Source organism: Equus caballus, chromosome 3 (genome assembly GCF_041296265.1).
Source record: "Equus caballus isolate H_3958 breed thoroughbred chromosome 3, TB-T2T, whole genome shotgun sequence".
Taxonomy (NCBI): Eukaryota; Metazoa; Chordata; class Mammalia; order Perissodactyla; family Equidae; genus Equus; species Equus caballus.
Genome location: NC_091686.1, coordinates 75105232 through 75123491, shown reverse-complemented (window position 1 = coordinate 75123491; position 18260 = coordinate 75105232). Strand labels below are relative to the sequence as shown.

At 35.5% G+C, this 18260-nt stretch overlaps 1 protein-coding gene across 12 annotated transcripts in view; it reads right to left on the bottom strand.

The window, feature by feature from the left end:
• Nucleotides 1–18260, bottom strand: part of EPHA5 (EPH receptor A5) — a 330237-nt gene that overhangs the window by 23171 nt on the left and 288806 nt on the right. For all 12 annotated transcript variants that reach the window (XM_023638037.2, XM_023638036.2, XM_070262404.1 and 9 more), the window contains 3 exons: nucleotides 6915–6976; nucleotides 5283–5492; nucleotides 1835–1984 (listed from right to left, as the gene is read on the bottom strand). In XM_023638037.2, the coding sequence (XP_023493805.1) occupies nucleotides 1835–1984; nucleotides 5283–5492; nucleotides 6915–6976 (422 nt within the window). The remainder of the gene's footprint in view (nucleotides 1–1834; nucleotides 1985–5282; nucleotides 5493–6914; nucleotides 6977–18260) is intronic.

Genomic DNA, 18260 nt, shown 5'->3' with positions numbered 1-18260 from the left:
TACCATAGTCCTACTCCTAAAATCATTAAAGCTGAAGACAATAGATAATATGTTCTCTCAAATTTAGAGAAACACAAGTCAGCACCCTTTGCCTAAGCCAGGTGAGCCAGGCACAAAGAAAATAAATTGTAGCAATTTTAGATGACTACAAGAAGGGGAGACCACTGCCTTGCTGTATCCTTGTTGAGAGGCAGGAATCCACCAGCCTAATTTACTATTGCTATCCGAGAAGAATGCTGTGAGATATTTCCTGGGGGAAATTTGAAGAAGGCAGGCTGGTTGGGGTAGCGTGCAATAGCATCCGAAGGAGAGAACCCTGGTAGAACATCCAACGAGAATGTGTTTCCCACTGGTGAAACAGACATGTGTAAGGTACAGCAAGAGACTCTAGGGAGTAGGCAGCAAGTGGGAGGAACTGTGAGAAGTCAGTTAGAGTACATCCTCCTCTCTAAGGACCTTGCAGAGAGGAGGCCTTCACCAAGGGTCTCTGAAAAAGCTCATACATACACCTCACTAGAGTACTAATGTTTGGGCTTCTGCCCCACGGGAGGCAGCAACAAACCAACATTATACACACAACCTTGTCTCTTCTTTTCTATTTTTCCATCCAAAACAATCCCGAAAAATCTAATACAGACTTTAGCAGAGAAGGAGGAGCAATAATCTGACAATTCTTCCTTCCCAATCTATGTACCGAGGGTCAGGCTGGCCCTGCAACTGTGGAAAACACTTTGAAATGGATATAGGATTGACTTTGATTCAGACTGGACTTGGATTTTTGTATCTGAAAGTGAATTTTACTCACTGGCATAGGACTGTTGTTTCAACAAAATGAGGCTGGAGAGCTATAGTACCCATGTAATAACCCCTGAAGGCCTAGGAAAGGGAGATTTTACAGAGCAAGGATGAAAGAAATAATTGGAGGAAAAAAATAAATGTTTTAAATAAGCATGGCATTGAGTTAAGACTGTTCAATATACTGTTTTATAAAGCAGTAATGCAAGTAATGTTGGTAAAACACTTAAAACAGTGCATGGCACATGGTAAGGACTCAATAAATGTTTTTATTTCTTTTTATAAAATATTTTATAAAAGCCTTTATAATTGCTTATTTGAAGAAAGGATATCAAATTTCAATGTGATCCAAAGGGAAAGGGACATATTGAATAGTAACAATGGAAAATTACAAAAGCAAAAACCAAAGAGCTGCGTGTCAGGCATCATGTGATAAACATTCTAAGCTTGAATAGAAGATTATTTCATGGTTCCTTTAATTCTAGGATTCTATTATTCTAAGCATGAATTACTTTTACGTGTGGGGAAAGAATTTGTTTCTTTCCCAAATTAAACTGACAATACAACTCTTCCTATACTTTTCAATTTAAAGAAACGTAGATCATTCCTTTTTATCCTCTAAGAGCATCCTCTATTAAATTAATATGGTCCATCCTTTCGGTTTGGAGCATTAGCTGCCTTTATCAAATGTAAATCATAAAAACTTGGCTGTCAGTATTCATTCTTTGATGGCTCTTTCTTCATCTTTGAAAATGATACTGACATAAAATGAGTGAAACATCACTACGGTACAGTTGGAACAGTCTGGCAAGGGACTGAGCTTTTATATAACGGTAACTTACTTTCCTTTGGACTAACTTATTTTGAGCTTCCGCATAAGAGAAATTTCAACAACAACAAAACAGATCAGAGGGTAAGCAAAGTATTTTTATTTTTTTAAGCAATTGTCATTTTCAGAAATGAAAAATCTTGTAAGTCCCCTGACTCAGAGAGCAAAGCATTACATTCCAGGCTCGAGGGGGAGTAGCTCCATACTTACATCTTGATTGGTCATCTCCCAGTAGGGTCTCTCTCCGTAAGACACAACCTCCCACATCACGATTCCATAGCTCCAGACATCACTGGCAGAGGTAAACTTTCGGAAAGCGATAGCTTCTGGGGCAGTCCATCTGATTGGAATTTTGCCTCCCTAAAATTGAAAAAGAATAAAAAAAATTCCCACATACTCCAAATGTATCTAGGGATATTGCTGCCTCACTGAAAAGATCTAGAAAGAGATGTAGCATTTTCAAGTGAATCTGTTTGACAGCATGCAGTCTTCTCACATATCTCAGCCCATAAGCACTGGTAGGCTGACTACTAATTGGCTGTCCGGAAGCTTTCTAGTTTAAATTCTGTTTGACTACTGGAACACATACAGGACCCACATCTCAATTCCAGTATCAGGATGGCAGCTGTAAGTGGGGAAAGCAGGCAGTCAAGCAAATCAATAAGGTATACTTTCATGACTTTCTAATACAGAGTAAAGGACTCAAATTCCCGGGGTGTTTTCTTTCTTTTATCTTTAACACAGGAATTATAAATGGAAAGTCTTTGCTGTTGAATGCAACCCTGAGAAGTTTAACAGTTAATAACACAAGCTTTAAAATCAGATGCATTAAAAACTTAGTTATACTTTCTCCCAACATTGTGCAATTTCTGTTAGACCGAATTTCTCTTATTTTCTGTTGGTATATTTTTGTGTTTGTTCAGTTAGACGTTTTTTTTAACCTAAGAGGTAGGTATCTCATTTAATTCAACCAAATTAGAAATCATTGAAATGAGATTATGGGGAAAAATTTACAATATTTTATCAAGTTTGAAGTTTTTTAACCTAGTAAAAAAATTGGTTTGGGATCCGGCCCACGGCCAAGTGGTTAAGTTCGGGCACTCCGCTTTGGCAGCCCAGAGTTTTGCCGGTTCAGATCCTGGGCATGGACCTAGCACTGCTCGTCAAGCCATGCTGACGCAGGGTCCCATATAGCAGAACCAGAAGTATCTGCAACTAGAATATACAGCTATGTACTGAGGGGCTTTGGGGAGAAGAAGAAAAAAATTGGTTTGGTAGGTTTTCTCTTAGTTCGCAAAATAAACACTTATATTCTACTCCTTTCAGGGTGAATTTTTTTCTCTTATTAAAAACAGGCAAACCCAGGAAACCAAACGTTTCATCTATAATCACAAATATATTAAAGGAGAGAGAGAAAGAGAGGGAGTATAACTTTTGAATATTTTCTTGTAAAAAGACTACCTTATGCCTTCCCATTTTGCAGAGAGGAAATAATTTGATTCACATACTAAAAAAATGAGACTTAAATTGCTCTTTATGAACCATAGTTTGAAGACATATGAGGAAATAACAGTTTCACGTAATGCTTGAAATTGTCCTGCGAGATGAAATTAATGTGAATTATTCAAACTAAGTTTGAGTTATTTGCTCCTTAGATATATGGTAACAGCACTTTAAAGAGATTTTCTCAAAACACATTTTTGTTAATTAAATATTCATAAGCAAGATCACATCACTAGGCCCGGCTATGTGTCGTTGTGAAAATCTGTAATATATTATTACTATTCCTTTTAAAATTGTAGTTTGTTGGTTACTTTAAACTTCAGCTTAGAACTTTTTTCCTAGTCCTCTGACTTTCGTCTTTTTCGTTTTTGTTTTTTTTTTTTTTTTGAGGAAGATTATCCCTGAGCTAACTGCTGTCAATCCTCCTCATTTTACTGAGGAAGACTGGCCCTGAGCTAACATCCGTGCCCGTCTTCCTCTATTTTATATGTGGGACCCTTACCACAGCATGGCTTGCCAAGTGACGCAATGTCTGCACCCGGGATCTGAACCGGCTAACCCAGGGCTGCTGAATCAGAACGTGCGCACTTAACTGCTGCGCCACCAGGTTGGCCCCTGACCCTCATCTTTGATATCAATATTACCTGAAGTTCCCTTATTTTCTCATCTCTCAGTATACAGACTTCCCACAAACTGCCACCATGCCCCGTTTCAGAGAAGTAAGTCTAGAGGGACTCAGGATCTGTGCCTCCCTGCTTCTCCCTTTTCCCCTCCCCCACCATGACACGTTGACACAGACCTTGACAAATCCACTTTATGCATTTAAGTAAGACACCAGCCATTCATACTGGGAATGGGTTTTTCTATAACCCCATTCTAGTTTAGGCCAAGTTTATTAAGCGTAACTCTTAATCCAGGAGAATTCTTAATTGAAGTTTCATTTAATGCAAATAATGACAATGATAATTAGGTCCAGAAGAAGAGGGATAGCCCATCAATTAATTTATTGATTTATTAAGCTGACCATTAGAAGGCTTTGTTTCCTTAAATGAGTTACTCTTGATCTTTAGTACAGTATAATCCCTAAATATCCGTGAATCACAAAGCAACAATGAAAAAAAAGCCTTATCATCTATGAAAAGAGCTTACTTTCAGACTATGAGTAGAAGTAATTTTTAAAAGTTGAATTAAATACGAAAATGGTGGCACATCTATCTTAAGAACGAGAGATGACAAAAAGTGTTCTTCTGTGTTGAAACACAAGTTAACCAAACGGTATAGTGAAAAAGCTGCAATGATGAAGTCCTATGTTCACAAGGAATTTAAACATTGAAGATAGCTAACTTCATGTTTTCCTGACGTTGAAAAGAGGAAGAATTAAACAAATATAGTTTATCATCAGAGCCTCAAACTCAAGAAGCACAATACATAGACTGTCCAGAAAATTCTATTGTACCATTAGCCACAGTTTTCCACAGAAAGAATTGTCAGTTATATTCTATATCAACTCAGGAAGCAATTACTGCTGGAAAAGGGTGTTGATTTATGCTAATTATGACAATATGAATTAGTGACCAATTTTCCATAGATGTGGGTTTAATAGTTTACATAGCATGTAAGAAAAGTAATTAGGCATTAAAATACCTTCAGCAAAGCAAAACTTTTTGAAGGACTAGTTCTTCTGTTCCCTACCATATGAACCCTTAGGTTTGGGTGTTTCTGTATTTGTTTTACAAGTGAATACACTATATTGCAAAGAGTTTGTTACCCCATAATGCTATACATGTTTATATATTCACGTATATGCATAATATATTTACTGCTTTTAATGTAGGAGATTCTTTAACTTTTTCTTTTACATTTAAGACTACATAATTTTTACATTGTTGTATTCACTTTGAACTCAAACTTTTTATTTTCAGTGTCTCTAGGGAAAAAATGAATTATTGAGATTTGTAAAGTGAATATTTTGATTATCTGAGTTTAATATTTAAATTTCCTGAAATCTAATAAGAAGAATTATGTGGATTTTTCATCTCCCACTTCTTCGTCTTCCTATGTTGGCGGAATGTCCCTTTTGCCATTTCCTTTAAAATTGTTGAAAATTAAAAGCCTCTCGTCTAGTGTTCCAGAAATGCATTCTGTTAGATCTTACCCTTGTGGTGTAGGCTGCCTCAGGATCATCTTCCAGCACTCTGGAAAGTCCAAAGTCAGACACTTTGCACACAAGGTTACTGTTGATTAAGATGTTTCTGGCAGCAAGGTCTCTGTGCACGTAGCCCATGTCGGAAAGGTACTTCATTCCCGCAGCGATGCCTCTCAGCATGCCAACAAGCTGAATCACAGTGAACTGCCCGTCGTTTTTCTGTAAAGATGATGTAGAAATATTAGTCCAGCAACACCAATCAGTGGGGGAAAACATAAAAGGATCTTCCTTCAATCCACAAATTAATACTATCACGAAATTCACGTGCAATTTCTATCTGAAGGAGAATGGACAAAGTTAGGAATGTATAGTTAACTTGGTAATGTTGATCAGTCCTCTGCTTTGTCAAAGCAGATAAAGCTTTTAAAAGCCCTTGTCAAAAATCTCATTTAGTTGTCTTTTTTATGCATTGTAATTTCTTTATTCTCAGTCATCAGACGAGTGCATTCATCGTTCCAACCTAGTGCCTGCCTGGGTTAACACAGCACATTTTTGAGGTGCTTTAGAAAAAGCAAGCTGATAGGTATATTGGAGTAAAGAAGAAGTGGCCAGAGGAGATAAAGGGAGACTCTGAAGTAGCACATGGGATGGGGAGAACTGAGCAACGACCAGGACAATGTTAGCATTTCTCGGACACGTGCTGCCTTTGTCACAGGCATTGAACTTACTGCAGACACACAGAACGAGGCTCAGCTGATGCTTATTTTGAAATAAAGGAATGATGTGAGCGTAAGAGACAGGAGAACTTGAAGATATGGATAAGAAATTTGGCAAAGGAATCTGGTAGAGGTTGGAGATTGGAAGGGAAGTCTGCCTTGTCAGTGGACCACTGTCATAGCCAATGCACAGGCCCCTCGTATGATCATCATTAGTGTCACTGTCCCCTCACTCTTCCTAATCAATAGCAATCGTTGCTATATTGAAGGTGAAAAATGGCCAGCCTACAGGTTTAATCAAGACTGAAAATATGTTACATTGTCTAGCACAAGCTATTTGCTAATAAAATGATATGTCATCATTTAAAATTTGGAGACTTACATATTAAAAAAAGGTATTTTCCTGAAACCAGGAAGATCCAACAACACTGCTTATTGTCTGTTACCAACGGCTCCTCTGGTACCAGTGCTAGTGGCTGGCCCTCAGCTGGATTATAAGCCTATTTGATCCCTACATCAATATAAGTGATCTGCATGGACCTTTCAGACATTTTTTCCTTGCTCTGTTTGATGTTACATACTTTGAGAAAGTTAAATACTTGTAAAAGCTTCTCTTTTTCCCCCTTTTTTCCTTCCTTTTCTTTTTCTTTTCTTCCTTTTTTCCTTCCTTCCCTCTTTCTTTTAGTTTTTTGGGCAAGTTAATATACACTTAAATAAAACTCTAAAGGCGTATAATTTCAATTTTATAAGTTTTTTAAAAAGGACAATTTTCAAACCGAAGTTAATTTTTGGAGTATAATTATCCTGACTCCAGATATTTCTATCTATTTAAAACTTGAGCTTTAAAGTGGCTCAATTTCAACTTCAATGTCATGACCAATATACAAATAACACTTTGAATAGTTAAATTTGTCTCAAATCTTACCTTTAAAAATGTATCTAAGGAGCCATTTTCCATATACTCTGTCACTATCATCACTGGTTTACCTGAAAAGAAAATAGTGGTATGAACTGCTGCTTTTTGACTTTGCACTCTCATCTAGAAAAAGTTTCTCTGGAAGTTCTATTAGAGTCTGAATTATATACATTCATTAAAAAAACATCATCTTTAAGCAACAAGTAAATTCCTGACATGATGATATCTTAGTGTAACGGGTAGTGTCAGTGAGAAAAAAGTATCATCATAATAATGATAGATTGACATTTAACAGATAAAGAAATACACAATTGTCAATATCAAAATCAATTTATGTAAAAACTGAGTTTCAAGATGAATTATATTTTAATAGAAGTAATGATATAATGTGCCAAATAATATCTAGCAAAGCACTGGAAACATATTCATCTTTCTCACAACTCTAAATAAAAACTCCTATCCAGTCTAACTGCCTTGTTTATGGTCCTTTGAATATATGTTGTATTTTCCTAACTCTATTTCTGTGTTCTTGTAACACCTTTCCTTGTGGCTACCTCCCTTTTCCCTCTCTGCCACACATTTACAATCTCTATTAATCCAAACCGTTTCATTCTTCAAAGTGTTGTTCTAATTTCTCTTGCTTTCTGGAAACTTCTCTTACAATCATCATTTTTAAGGGAAGGGATCCTCCTCCTCTGATATAGAATCGTAGCCTAGAGCTTAGCTGGATAGATTCGGGAGCCACGTTGCTTGGCTTTGAATCCCATATCAATCACTTACTATCATGTGTTCTTGGGCAAATCAGTTATTATCTCTGTGCCTGAGTTTTCTCATCTGTAAAATTAGGAAATTAATGGCACCTGCCTCATGAGTTGTTGTTAGTGTCCACCAAGTCATACGGTTATCCAAGGCATTTGGCATAGTGCCTACCACTTAGAATTTGCTATGTATTACTGTTTTACAGATTTAATCAACTTCATATCTGTGGGTTAACTTCCTTGCTAGATGTAAGTTGGCTAAGAGAATAGATCATATTTTATCTCCCATAAAATGATAGTTCTTTGTATATAATAAGTCTGTGATACAAGATGAAAAATATAAGAACAAAAATCCCTGTTATACGAGAAAATGCCTAAAACATGATTGTCAGTTTTATCATTCCACATTAACCTCACTATATTTTAAATAAGCACCTTTATTCTTTAATAAAATTATACTACATACAATTTAAATGTTAATTTAAACTATTTGAAGTAAAAGGAGACCTTATGATCACAAAATTACTATCTTATACATCCATTAACTAACTTCTTTATTATGAAGGGAAACAAGGCCTAGACAATCATGAAATGCATTATAATTAACTTAATAACATTTTCCAGAAGGGCATCTATATTTTACTTAAGAAGTGATTAATTCAAGTCATATGATAAGAATCTGCAAATTTATTCATACATTATCCAGAAGTGTAAACAGAGATATAGAAAGTTAGACAATTACATATGAAAAAGAAATAACTAGGAAGTAAAAGGATTTTTCAGTCTGAAATCACTTAAAACTCTGTTTCGAATAATAAGGTAGGACAGTCTAATTTCTCACTCAGATAATTATCTTCTGTTAAAATACTTTTGAAGCAATACTCTTAACAGAATGTGACATGCATATTATAAAAGCAGGCACATTTCTCTCCTCCTCTTTGAAGATTATAGAAGTTATAAAAGAAGTTTGTCTAAAACAATCCATTTGGCATATGTTTGTAGATGCCTACATTGGGTGAAACATCACATGTGCAGGGAATATGCTTTGGAGATGCCATTTGATATGAACTTTGAAGACTGAAAGGGTCACTGATGTAATAAAAGGTGACAGATATTCCAGGAAGAAGAGGCAGCATGTGCCAACGGATCTTGTCATGAAAGAGCCCATCAAGTTCAAATACAGCTAGAGCCCTGGATTTTTGCTTTGTAAATCAGGAAGTGACAGGAGATGAGATGGGGAATACTGATTTTAAAGCTGCCTGGAAATGGAATATTTGAGTGAAAAAAAAAGAAAAAAGAATGGTTCATATTGGATTTGTGAAAGGCTCTGACGGAACAACAGAAAAATTGATTATAAATGTTTTTTTTTTTTTTTAAAGATTTTATTTTTCTCCTTTTTCTCCCCAAAGCCCCCCGGTACATAGTTGTATATTTCGTTGTGGGTCCTTCTAGTTGTGGCATGTGGGACGCTGCCTCAGCGTGGTCTGATGAGCAGTGCTGTGTCCGCGCCCAGGATTCGAACCAACGAAACACTGGGCTGCCTGCAGCGGAGCGCGCGAACTTAACCACTTGGCCACGGGGCCAGCCCCCTGATTATAAATGTTTTTCCTCCTTAGTGTAATTGTATTTGAAGTTCACGCATAGAGCAATGCTTCCAATTTAACTTAATTTTAATGATCCTGCCACACTCATTTTAATGGATCTCAGATAAATTCTAAAATAGGTAAAATTCTGCTTTGGGTTCCAATCTCACATTTCAGAGTCCGTTTTAGCCTTTTATATTGTCGAAGCCCTTTTTATTTCAAAAGTCCAGAACTGATATACTTCCCCAAGGATGATAGCCAAAATATTTGATCATTGCTTTGGCACAGGTACCTACATGTCACAAGTTACACCAGCCATAATGCTAGTATATCTTGGACTGTCCTGCTGTACCAGACATCACCACTTCGTTTACCTGATTTCAGGAATCCAGAAGTACCCGGGGGTGAAGCTAACCAGGCATATAAAGGAGATACATGGATAACTCTGGCATCAGCTTTTTACCAAACAGTATAGAAGTATTTCAACAAATTTATAGCTAATAAGACCAAAAAGAGTATGTGCTTGTGGAACATCAGCCCCCATCAAACTAGAAGGAAGCCTACAATTTCTGGAATCAGCCTACGATTCCAAGAATCCTTCCTGTCTGTGTAGCTCTTTTCCTCTGACTTTAGCTCTCACCTATAGAAATCCACTGAGGGAGTTGTCATAGTATATTGGAATTGGAAGAGCTGAACTCCAGCAGATATCCAGGGAATACACTCTTCATTTTCCCTCATTGGCACCTTTCAGCTCATACCACGTGAGCAGATGCCTTGTCCATCAAAGGGAAACACTAATCTAAGTCTATCATTACCTACTCTGCCCTCAGTGCTTCATGATCACAGCAACTTCCCTCTATTATTACTTACAGAACTTTCAGTTTCCTTCTCTCTTTTTCAAGAATTTCTTCTTCCTGTCTATCCTCTAATTTTTTGGACTCTCTTCTCACAGTTACCGGTCAGAGGTAAATACTTACTACTGGTTACTCAAGGCCTACTGAACAGAAATTAGATAGAATCCCCATGTAAAAATATCTCTTTGTTGGGTAAATTTGTTCCTTAAATTCAACTCAAATTCACTAAACTTAGAAGAAAGAATTTATGCTCTAAAGGGAATGAACTGACCAAAAACTTATTGACATTGAATAATATACATTTGGAAAGAAAAAAATGATTATTTTTTAGGGACATGGGCACCTGGTATTCATCCTGTAAGATCTTTTTAGCTTTCATCACCTAGTTTTAAAAGTCAGATTAATTATTTATGACAGTGTTGGTTGTAATGTCAATAACAAAAATGTTATTTGAGAAATATGATAGGCATCTAAAACACCTCTCATATTTCAGAAAATGGGTGAAAAGCAATTAAAATGAATGTTTGCAAACAAGTATGATCTCCTTTTGTTGACACGAATAAGACACTTCAGGACCCATTCGATTATTTTTCATGCTTGACTCATTTTAATGCTAATTATATTTAGTTTGGCTTATGTTTTGTCTCAGTTCCTGCTAGCCTGCAAGAATGACATAGCAATAATTAACGTGGCTTACTCTAACCCTGGTAAATTCAATAAAACTGTATAAATCTTTTTCCATTATCCAGCTTGAAGTACACACAAAGAGTAGATCTGCCAATAATTTTGAAAGCATATTATCAAAAATCTATATAAAAAGAGCTCATAAAGCATGTCAAAACACGATTTTAATCACAGACTAGAGTTTTTATATTACTTTATATTATTTATGAGCTCCCAGCCCAGGCCGAGTCTAAGTAGCAATAGAAACATTGTTTGTGGGATTCACCAACCTCATAGTTCATCATTTGGTATGGATAATCACCAAAGAATTACAATTTATTGATTCATTGAGTGCCTACTCTTTACAAGGCACAATGTTATTTTTAACTGTTATTGAAATTCTATAACAGTGATATTACAAAAGACATTTTTCAGAGAAAGAATGTGAGGCTTAAAAAGATTCAGCATATTACTGGAGTTGACTAATGCACTTCATATAAGAAGCAAAGTTGGGAATCACATTTATGTCCATCTGACTGTAAAAGTGTTTTGCTTTCCTCCATCATATGATGCCTATAATTTCAAAATATCTTTTTTAAGTTTTCCTTTAAAATCTCACAAATGTTTACTTTTTTGTGTTAAGATGAGCTTGGTAATCATGACTATGTTATACCAAACTATTCAACCGTTGATGGCACATTGGGTGGGAATTCAGCTTCTCTCAACAAATAATATATTCTTACATATGACTATTACCTATATATGCTCCGAGTGTTCCAAAGTGTTCTATAGTGAAATGGTCTTGGATTCTACTTACATGAGGTATCTAAAGTACTCAAACCCATAGAAACAGAAAGTAGAAAGGTGGTTGCCAGTGGCTGGGAAGAGGGAGAAAGGAGAAGTTGCCGTTCAATGGGTATAAAGTTTGAGTTATGCAAGATGAAAAAGCTCTAGAGCTCAACTACACAACATTGTGCTTATAATTAACAATACTGTACTGTACACTCAAAAATTTAAGAGGATGGGGCAAACCTGGTGGCACAGCATTTAAGTTCATGTGCTCTGCTTTTGCACCCTGGGGTTTGCCAGTTCAGATCCCGGGCACAGACCTAGGCACTGCATGTCAAGCCATGCTGTGGCAGAGGTCCCACATATAAAATGGAGGAAGATGGGCACAGATGTTAGCTCAGGGCCAATCTTCCTCAGCAAAAAGAGGAGGATGGGTGGCAGATGTTAGCTCAGGGCTAATCTTCCTCAAAAAAAGGAAAAAAAAAATTAAGAGGACAAAATGTGTGGGGTCTTTTTACCACAATAAAACAAATTGAGTTTGTTTTCTCATGTGAGTTTTTGGTGCTAATGTCCATCACAAATCCAAGAGACAAGAGAATATGCCACAGCCAGTAACTCAATCTTTTTCCATAAGATATCTCAAAGTTGGATAAAACAAACTTGCGGGAATGTTGATCTTGCCCTTGCTTTTCAGAGCAAGGCCCCTGACAAGTGGTATAGCTAACACCTGCGAGCTTGTTAGAAATGCAAAAACTCAGCGCCCAATTTGATCTACTGAAACAGATTCTGCATTTTAGTAATATCCTCAGAGGCCCATTAAATTCTGAGAAATACTGAACGACGACACATCACAAGAGCTGCAGCTAAAGCTGCGCTTATTATTTTATTTGCATTGATACCACCTGCTTTTCAGAAACCATTAGCTCATCAAAAACACATGATACCACTTAGGGCTATAAGGGAGCATTTGATTTAGAAGCATCATAATTCACTGGAAAACAATTGTCACTGGGTATCTCTGGGAAACATTTTACGAGACTTGTAAATAATTAAAGTAAATTTGTGCTTATGCTTATATATCTATAGTTTTATTTCACTATGCCATTCTATTTGGGTTGTATTCCATTTAGTATACAAGTATACAAGTATAGCAAGTGTTTGAAATTACTTTTATTTTTACCCAGAGGGATACTTGGGATAACTCAAATGTCATGATTCAATTATTAATGGTTAATGGTCAACCAGAAAATAGGATCCTGCTCTTGTAGTAGAAATAGATAATGTTTATTAAGCAGGAGGAGAAGGGGACAAAATATGGGGCAATTAGAACTTAGAGGGGTACATAGATTTAATTCCATTATGGTCCTTATTTGTTGGTTAACACTTTAGGGAAAATCATTTATAAAATTATACAATTTAATTTTGGGAAAAACGATAAACTCGAAAGTCTTTGTACCTTACCTGAGACAGGAACATGAAAACACCAAATGTCTCCATAAGTAGAAGTTGCAAACTTTCCATAATATCCTCTTTTATCTCAGAATATTTACATTGACACAAACTTTTTCATTAGGTGCTCATTTCTCAAATTAAAAATGGAATTTTCTGACATTAGTGAAGGTGGATATTTACTTATGAGTCAGAAATTATAGACATCTCAGAGAAGGTGGGGAATCTAAAAATTAGCAAATCTGACAGCTTTGTTTTCTTAATAATAAAAATAACTTTAAAACAATGTTTAATTCACTAATAGTCAATCTGTGAGCCAGTAAATCTCTGTTTCTATAGATCTATATTTTTTTCAGATGAGTAGAATTTAGATTTTTATCAGGAAGAGCACTTGTAAATATCTAATAATTATTTTATGTGTATTTATTAAACCTCTCTCTATGTCTTAACAAAGAAAAACAACTATCAAATTAATAAACCGACTTTTATTTATACTTCAGTTTTAAAGCTATTTATTTTCATCATGGTTTATCACTGGATAATAGAATTTGTTTCTTTTTGTGATACAGAAGATGTAAAATTGAAGCCTACTCATTCTTCAAACATTTTTATTATGTTTATTATGTTTAGTCCTTCTCAGGACTAAAGGTAAGTCCAACTTTATACACAGCATGTTATTGGATGCTTAGAGGGCTCTCAAACGTAACTTGTCCACAACTGAAATGTTGATTACCAACCACAGTCTTGCTCCTCCTAGACTTTTCCCCATAAATGGCAATTCCTTTCTTCGAGGTACTCAGGACGAATAATTTATAATTATCATTGACTCGTCTCCTATTCTCACACTCCAACTCTAATCCACAAGAAGCCTTACTGTGATTGCCTTCAAAATATCTACAGAATTCAACTACTATTCTCCATCTTATTAGATCACTACCCTGATCTAATCCAAAATGAGATGAGAATAATGTCATCACTGCTGCCTGCGTAAACACTCGCTCCTACTATCTACAGTCAACACAGCAGCCTGACTGATCTCCTTAATGTAGAAATCAGATTCTATTGGCTCTAAAGGGTCCAAAGCTCAGGTTGAGAGATGGTCTTTGCAGGGACCAAAGAGTTCATGCACTCTTTATCCTCCTACTACATCTCCAAGTTAAGATCTTACCAGACTCCTCTCATTCATTCATTGAAGCAACACTGGCCTTCGTGCTGTTTCTTGAACATTCCATGCAAGTTCCATTCAAGCCTTCTGGTCCTTTTTTCTGTAACATTCTGCCCCTAGATTTTGGTAAGGCCTACACATTCACTTTATCCAAGCCTTATCAGAGAGGCCTTTCTCTAAATAAAATAGAAACCACCAACCCTCAATAGAAGCAATCCCTAATCTCCTCACCTAGCTTTATTTTCTCCATTTAATATATTACAATGAATTTTTTCATTTAGTTTTTCTCCTTCACCCAAAGGTAAGCTCCATAAAGGTAGGAACTCGGTCTGTTAATCTCTTCTGTATCCCATTGATTAACAGAGGTAGGCATGTGTTAATTGATCAATTAATACCTTTTGAAGAAATAAGTTTTTCTGGTCAAGTGTATAGCGAATGATGAAATATGAGGTTGGTAATGTACACCATTCAAGAGCTTGGGTTTTGTTGTCAAACAGAACTGTTTTAAAATCTGGCATTACCCTATGCTAGTTTTACAACATTGCATGAGGTATTTAAGCTCTTAAAAGTTAATTTTTCCCATCTGTAAAATACGAACAAATGCTAGTGTCTACAGGATAGCATTATTGTCCAGATTAAAGGAGATAATATATAAAGAGCATTAAGCTTAGTAAATTTGTAAAGTTATGTTAATGACTAGTAGCAGCAATAATTGTTATATGCAAGACCTTTTGAAAAGATTCTCATGCAATTTCCTCCATATGAATTTTAACTTTTTTCTAAAACACCCATGGTTTCATAAAATAAAGTTTTCAAATTAGAATATAAACTATCACTCTTACCAGTTTTAAATATTTACATAACTGCAGTGTAGTCATTTGCTCATTTAATATCATTCACATCTTTTTTTTTTAAATAACCTAATGTATCTTGTTCTGTGATAGACACTAGGGGGGTTATAAACAGATCAGTTTCAAGAAGCTCATTGTGTAGCAAGGACAATAAAACATGTGGAGAGATAACTATGATATAACGTATAGCATGACAAAATGCAGAGAAATGCAACGAGAGCTTATAAGATTGTCTCTAGCTGAGAATTCATTCATTCAACAAATATATGCAATGCCACACATGCAGAGCACTGATGTAGGGACAGATAGGTGAACAAAACGAAACAAAAACTTCTGCTCTTTGCAGCTTGTATTCTAATATAGAACTGGGAAGCTTCCCTTTACTCAGACAGTAGACATTATTGTGGGCCTACTCTAAGCCAGGCAGACACGGAGGACAGAAGGAAAAATGAAGATAAATGACAGTGATCTCACGGAAAAGGTCACATTTAAGTTCAACGTGAAGGTCAAGTAGAGCTGAGGAAAGTCGAGAGGACATTTTAGGGATGAATGAAGTATCTCAATGGGGTAGAATCAGAACTAGGTAGTTTTCAAGAAAGGGAATAGTGAAATATGGAGACATGGCCAAGTTACATCAGGTCAAGTATCGAAAGATATGTATTTTGCTAGATTTGTTTGCTTATTTGGTGATAAAGCATGAGCAGAAAGCAGAGATTTAGTAAAATCTACCTTAGGACAATAGGTATGGAATGGACTAATGTGGGAAAGTACCAAAATAGGAAAACTAGTTTGAAGATTGTTGAAATAGACCCAGATAATATATAATAAGGGCCTGTAAAATGAAAGTGACTTTATGAGATAGACTAAAATGCTATACTTGAAAGATAAATACAAATTTATATAACAGGTTAGAATTGTCTGACAATTTAAATAATCAATTGTTATTGAATGTGCTATCTCCTCAGACGTAGAAAAAGAAATAGGGAGAAATTCAGCTAATGTTCCTCTAACTTTTTTTTAATTTATTAATTTTACAGAAGAACTAAGTTTATTTGTACACAATCCTACATTAAGAAATATAACTATGAATATTTCTAAGACTCAGTAGAAATATTCCTTTAGTCAATTTTGATTTACATGGATGGAAGAAGATAAATCTTAAAGAACTAAGGACGCTGCAAGGGAAAAATTACAATTTTTTTCCCTTTTTATTTTATTCCTGAATCTCTTTAAATAGTAAAAGCTGGCACTGTGTATATTACATTAAAGCATCTTGCATTGCAAATGAGTCAATTAAGCCAGGACCTATGGGTTTTTTACATCATTTTTCACGAAGCCTTTCCAGAATATGTCTCCATTTATGATGTGTCTTGTTTAACAATAAGTCACAGAAGGAATTTGAATGAGGGACCATGTTTCTGGCACATTGGGCAGTGATACAGGAAAGATGAAGGTTCGTGATGGCACCACCCATAGGAGTGCTACTTCAGACTCCCTACCTCAGCTTCATCAGAAAAATTGCAAGATTTAGTTGCACTTATGTCTCATTATCTGTGTGCTGCAGGTTGAGAATAATTGCTGAATAAATTAGCATCAGATCAGAGAGCATGAAATTAAGGACACAAATAAAGTGAGTTGCAACATGGTAAATTAAAAACAAGTTGAAGACTTCCTAAGTTCATTCATGAAGAGCTACATTTATGAAGGAAAAATACAGTTTCAATTCACATGGAACAAAAAATAAGACCCAGAAATATTTTAAATATTTACAATTTGCCTGACTTATATATGTAACTTCATGGCAGCAATCCAAAATAGAATACTCCATTAGGAGATTAGAAATTTAAAATTTGTCTTCTCACCCACAGTACTGTTACTCTTAATAGACTAGCATTTACAGAATTTAGATATGATCATCTATTGATAATGACAATTGCTTCTAAAAACAAAGGTTTCAAGTGCCTATAAAATATATGAAAAATTTAGCTGTCTTAGTATGAGAAGTTTAGTTGCCTCAGTCAGGACCCATTCACATAAAAGAAGTTCTGTAATAAATCAGGGGTCTATAAAAGTGGGTGAATATGGGTTCTAATAATTTTGGGTGTTGTTTACTAGTATCTGATGGATTCACTTAAACAGATTAAAATAAATACTTATTCACTACTATAATTACCTGCAATTTTGTTGACACACACACAAATATATCTTAATTTAATCTGCATAACAATCTCATAAGGTATGTATGATTTTCTGCCTCTTGTGTGCCATTGAGGCTCAAAGTGTTTAAGTATGGTGACGATGGATTGGTTTAGGTTTAGGCATAACAGGTTTGCATAAATATTTAGGACATCTGTGTGTCTTCAAGGAGCAAATATTGTTTTTACATAGAAGCTAAAAAATATATATGCAAAAGAGACAAAATTAGAGGGAAGATTTGAGTGAGAGTTTTGGACACATGTAGGAAACTTACAGACAGTTGCAAAAATCCTTACCTAGGCACAGTGTTCAAAAGAAGGAGAAGTTACTTCAGAGTGAAGTGATGAGGGACTGTTTTGTGGAGGTGATGGAAGTTGAATAGGGTTTTGAGGGAACTGAAAAGATTGTGAATATGAGGGTATAAGTTTCAGAGAAAGAGGCAACGTAGGCAAGACAAGATATCAAGTACATTAAAATGGACTAAGAATGAAATTGATAGGGAGGAGCTCAGAGCACAGGAAGAAAGATAATTGGAAAAGCAATAACTATATATTTATTAAGTACCTACTCTGTGCCATGCCCATTCTAAACTTTACCTATATTAATTCATGTCATCTTTACAACATCACTCTGAGGTATTCTTACTCCATGTCACTGATGAGGAAACTAAGGCTGAATGTTTAAATAACTTGTGCAAAGCCACATACTAGTTTATGGCAGAACCAAAATTAAAATCAGATTCATGTCTAGATCCATAGTTCATGTTCTTGACCATTATACAATACTGTCTTTCATTGTAGTAAGAGTGATCTGACACTGTTCTAAACATCACATGTTAAGTTATTACAGAGGGTAGATTGGCTGCCTATAGAGCTTAACATTTACCATGGGTAATAGGAAGTCATGGTCAGAGTTTATGTGAGGAAGTTAAATTTGGCAGCCATATTTAAGGATGAGAAGAAGACATGAAATTTATAAAATACTTGCATAATATTATTACTATGACTATCATTAAAAACTATATTTTATATTAGATAATACCATTCT